Raw genomic sequence first — 4,696 nt, forward strand, 5'->3', positions numbered from 1 at the left:
GGGGAAGATGCGAACGTGGCAGGGTCGCTGCACCAGGGTCTTACTTGGGGAGAGCATCTCGGATGCAGCGGGGGCTCACCGTGGCATTGTGTCGGCAGGATGGTCCCTGGCAGCAGCGGTGTCTGGAAGTGTGTGCGTTTAACGTGAGCGTGTCCTTACGGTGGGAATGTGGTGCCAGCATCCTCCCTTCCTTGCTGGTAGAGCACGTGGCCGTGGTGTTGGGTGCAGGTAGCACAGGCTGAGGTGAGCAGCAGTGAGGTGATAGGCAGCTGCTGGCTGGGCAGGGACCTGTCGGTGAGCTCTTGGTGTCAGGGACTGTGTCCTTGTGTTTTGAGGAGAGTGGACAGTGCAAACGGGTGCTGTAGAGCTAATTGCAGGGATGTCGGTGTCAGAAACTGGAAGGACAAGGCTGTTCCAGGTTATCTGCTTTGTAGGGCCTTTGCTGTGTTTCTGCTGTCTTCATCTCTGTTTCCTTCATCAGTGGGAGTTGGTTTCGCCTGATCTCTCTCTTTAGAGTGTCTGGATCATTTTCTCTTCTACTTTCTCTTTTGCAAGTCCAGCTGCTCTGGTTTGGATGCGTAGATCTCACCACCGTTGGCCATCTAACCATCCATAGATGGCCAAGTCTCTCCAATGGGAAGGCACCTCCAAGCTGCCTCCTTTCGCACTACTGATGTTTGCAAATGTCCTTTCAGACTACACGTTCGGCTCAGGTGCCCAGCTCCCACTGACCATGCCCTTCTGAAAGTCTGTCCTCTTGGTGGCTGTGTTTTGCTCTTCACGTTTGGATGGCTGGACAGGCTGACGGCATCCAGAGGCAGTTGGAGTTGTGCATGTGTGCGTGTATGGTCATGTCGCGTATGCATGGTTGAGCCTGGCACCCTCAGCCAACGTCTGGGGCCTGCGGTGTTGGTTTAGCAGTCTGAGGAGGTCAGCAGAGAGGAGGGATGGGAGGGGAAATGCCTGGAAGCTGAGGAGGCTGCCCTGTGTAGTGGCTTGGTGGTGTGGTATGGCCTGGGCCAGCAGGCGTAGGTGAAGGAGGTGGCATATGAGAGCTTTTAATGGAGGCTTGGTAGAGGTCTTGAGATGTCGACCAATTATCCATCACATAGCTACTGGAGACAGCTGGGGAGCAGTGGAAGATGTGCTTACAGTCTCACCTACTTTATTTTTTGATTTTTTTAATTTTCATTATTTGTTTACCCTCTCCTTTCCCCTCAAACTCCAAAGCGAGACCGAAGACTTAGATCACAAATGCCTCTCGCAAGCAAAATGTCCTTTGAGCGCGCCAGTCCCTGCAGCACCCTTGTCCCTCCTTGTCACACTGCGTGCAGTTCCTTACTCATACCTGAGCAAACAGAGCAAGTGTCTGGGCAGTGAGGCACCTCCCTGGACCTCAGGAATCTGCCTCTGCACTTAGAGAGTCCATGAAAGCAGAGGTGGAAAAAGACCTGTGGGGCCAGCTCAGCCGTGTGTTCATCCCTCTGCTGCTCTGTATGAAATTAGGTACTTTTTGGTGGCTATTGGTCAAGACACCAAGTACCTCCTTTCAGAGACCACCTTGCAGGCCTCTGACTTCAGACACCCTCATCTGTGCTGGTGGCCAGGAGCGTGTGCGAAGGGCTCCTTGGCTCTCCTGTTGGGTTGAAAACCTTGTCCAAACTGCTGTCACTTCACAGTGGACTTGGCTCCTGCTGAGGATCCCCACTGTCTTAGGAGGAGTTCAGCCTCACTTTTGAGCTTGGTGGGGATCACGGGGAGGAAAGCCCCCCACCTTGACCCATCCTGTGCTTGGCTTGCAGACTGAGCAAGTCCTTGTTGCTCTCCGAAGACTCTGAGACTGGCGAGGGCATGAAGAAGAGGCACAAAGGGGCCCTCCCGGAGGAGGACGAGGATGTGGAGAGCGGCAGTGGCAAGATGAAAGGGAGAAACCAGAGCTGGGAAGAGCATGATGCGGCTCCCAGCTTCTCAAATGAGGTCAGTGCCCTCATGGGGAACATGGAGCCATGGACCAAACGCAGATCTCGCTCCTGTTTTGTTAGTGTTAGCTTGCACTGGACAACTCCTCTTGATCTTAGAGCGTCTGCTCTCAGTTCACATGGGTTTAGAAGCTTTGAGAGGACTGTCTGTGCAGCAGAGGGCTGTTTGCAAAGGCTAACGTTGGTCCTCTTCGAGAGGCAGCAGAGGGGCACAGGCCTTCAAGCTGGCTGGAGCACCACAGTGTTGCACCAGCTTTGACTCCAGAGCTTGTCTTACCCCTTTGCCTATCGAGATGGTGGAGGGGAATGGAATTCCTGAGGCGAGGGAGGAAAGAGAGCGCAACCTTGCTATTAAACGCAGGATTTTCTTCTGCTCCTCTGAGGGAGTGAGCTATTTCCCGGAGGTTTAAGTTGCTGACGAAATCCAAAATGCATACAGGCGGAGTACGGAGTTACAGCTGCTGTTATCTGGCTGTAGCACATGTAAAGTGTATTTACTTTTTTCAAGAAGCAAGAAAATGCTGGAAAGGATCTAGCGGTCTAGCAGCTGTAAAGCAGTGGTGCTGATGCCTTCACTGAGAGGTGTTTTGGTCTTTTTGGCATCCCAGCCTCTGGGGCTGGTTGATTATGTGGAAATCCGTATTTATTTGTCAGGGGTTTTCAGTAAAGAAGATTTTTAATCCTCGTGATGTAGAGAAAAGCTTGTAAAACCAACCCAAACATATCCTAAAAACCAGAGGGTGTTGAGAAAAAAGAACTCCAAAACATGTTCTGTGAACATACTTCTTTTGGAAGAAAATTGAATTTTTCTGTGTTAACCCTGTGGGTTTGTAGTGCTCGATAAGGGTAAAGCTGTGCTGCTTGCTGACATCGTCCTCGTCGTCCTCCCAAGCACCATGGTGGGTTATGGCAAGTGGGGCTTAAGACCATCATTTTGAGGCCTCCTTACTAACGAGAGTGCATGAGAGGCTGTTACGAGGGCTAGTAAGATCCCCCAGGTCTGCCATGATACCTGCTCTGTGTTCACCCGTGTCTCTTCCTTTCACCTCGGCAGTTAAAGCTCAAAAAGAAGAAGGTGCCATCTGATCAGGAGCAGCTGGCCAGCAAGCTCGACAAGGCCCTGTCGCTCACCAAACAAGACAAGCTCAAATCCCCCTTCAAATTTGCCGACAGCTCAGGGGGAAAGCCAAAAACTAGTGGAGGTGGCAGCAGGTACCTCCCGCCCCACGAGGCTCTGCCGAGCAAGGAGGATAAGAAGAGTCTGGCCAAGAACCTGGGCCTGTCACTGAAAACCACCAAGGAAGGTAAAAACAAAGTGGCTGCCAAAATGAAGAAGATGGAGGTGGGGTTAAAAGTCAAAAATCAGCTCAAGGTTTCCCATTCACCAGCAATATCTGAAGTTAGCAGCTACTCCTATAGTAAGTAACCCCTGATTTATCTCTTCTTGCAGAGTAATCTGTTTTGGGGGCTTGTGGTGGGGGTTTCTGGCCTCTTGGAAGGGGTCTTGGAGATGTATCTGGGTTTAATCATGAGTGAAAGGTGATCTCCCTGGCTAATCAATTCAGCGTGAGTTGTCCGCCCAACTTGCTGTCCAAGAGGTAGCCAGTATCAGTGCGTTTCTTCCTGGCCTGTGTTGTACCGATGGTCAATGGCGAAAAGTGATTTAAAAAAGAAATTCACCCACTTTCTTGCTTTTGGTGGGAGTAGACACTCTCCTTCTACCCATCAGATGAGTATTCGTAACCTTGAGGAGGTGGTTGACCGGTGACTTTTGAAGTCCTTGTTGAGTTGGGTGGCATTTGCTTTAGGATTATGCCATGGAGTTAGCTGGAGAAGGCGAGGTCTGCCAGGGAACACTGGTGGTCGTGAGCATCCTCCTGCCCTTCAGCGTCATGGCTTGGTTCCTGGCTGACTGTGCTCAGCCTGCGCATCAGTCTCATCAGTGGTCATCTCCAGCCTGGCGTCCTGTGTCCTGATGACCATATCTGAAGCCAAAGAGCACCTGAGGCAAAGGTTCCTGCAGCCGAACAGAGCTGGGGACCCTGTTAGAGAAAGAAGATGTGAATTTCAGTGTTGGGAAGACAGTAGAAGCAGGCAGAAGGCACGTGAGGGACTCGGAGCCTGTGGTGTGAGGCCTGGTTGTGTAATTGTCTCTGCTCATTTGTGTACACATCTTTTCCTTTGCTCGCAGCTATTTAAGTCCGTGTTGAAACTCTTAGGGGGTGTTTGTATGCAGAGCAAACACATCTTGGTGCAACACCGGTTTAGAAATTCCGCTAGTGGGAAGACGATGAGCTAGTGGTTCTCCAACGGAACTAATGTTTGGCATGAAATTAGGCACTTACATGGCCAAATAGGAGCCGTTGTCCATTGGACTTGATCACCGGCTTTGGCTGATCGTGCTGTACACACCACCCAGCAGTTGTTCTTTAATGTACTTCGCTCCCAAGGGCAGACACCTGGCTCCTAAACTGGGAGCTTGGAGCTAACGGGGAGAGGAGCCGTGGGCTGATGCTGGAGCTGAAAACCTTGGTTTATGGCAGAGGGAGCTTTTGCAGTGTCCTTGCACTTTGTATGGTGGTTTCATAAAACTCCCTTTCGGACCTAAGCGAGCTGCTGTCTGACCGCTCCCCTCTCCAGCGAGTCTCCTGGTGTAGACCTGTGCCCCTTCTCCCCACGATTCTCAGCTTGGGAGGATTGTTGTCTGGAGGAACTGA

At 51.5% G+C, this 4,696-nt stretch overlaps 1 protein-coding gene across 1 annotated transcript in view; it reads left to right on the top strand.

The window, feature by feature from the left end:
• Positions 1 to 3,397, top strand: part of TNRC18 (trinucleotide repeat containing 18) — a gene marked incomplete at both ends in the record, with an annotated part of 14,166 nt that extends 10,769 nt beyond the window's left edge. Inside the window, 2 exons of the mRNA XM_010144768.1 lie at positions 1,803 to 1,977; positions 3,034 to 3,397. Of these exons, the coding sequence (XP_010143070.1) occupies positions 1,803 to 1,977; positions 3,034 to 3,397 (539 nt within the window). The remainder of the gene's footprint in view (positions 1 to 1,802; positions 1,978 to 3,033) is intronic.
• Positions 3,398 to 4,696: the final 1,299 nt, after the last annotated feature.

Source organism: Buceros rhinoceros, unplaced genomic scaffold, assembly GCF_000710305.1.
Source record: "Buceros rhinoceros silvestris isolate BGI_N320 unplaced genomic scaffold, ASM71030v1 scaffold38001, whole genome shotgun sequence".
Taxonomy (NCBI): domain Eukaryota; kingdom Metazoa; phylum Chordata; class Aves; order Bucerotiformes; family Bucerotidae; genus Buceros; species Buceros rhinoceros.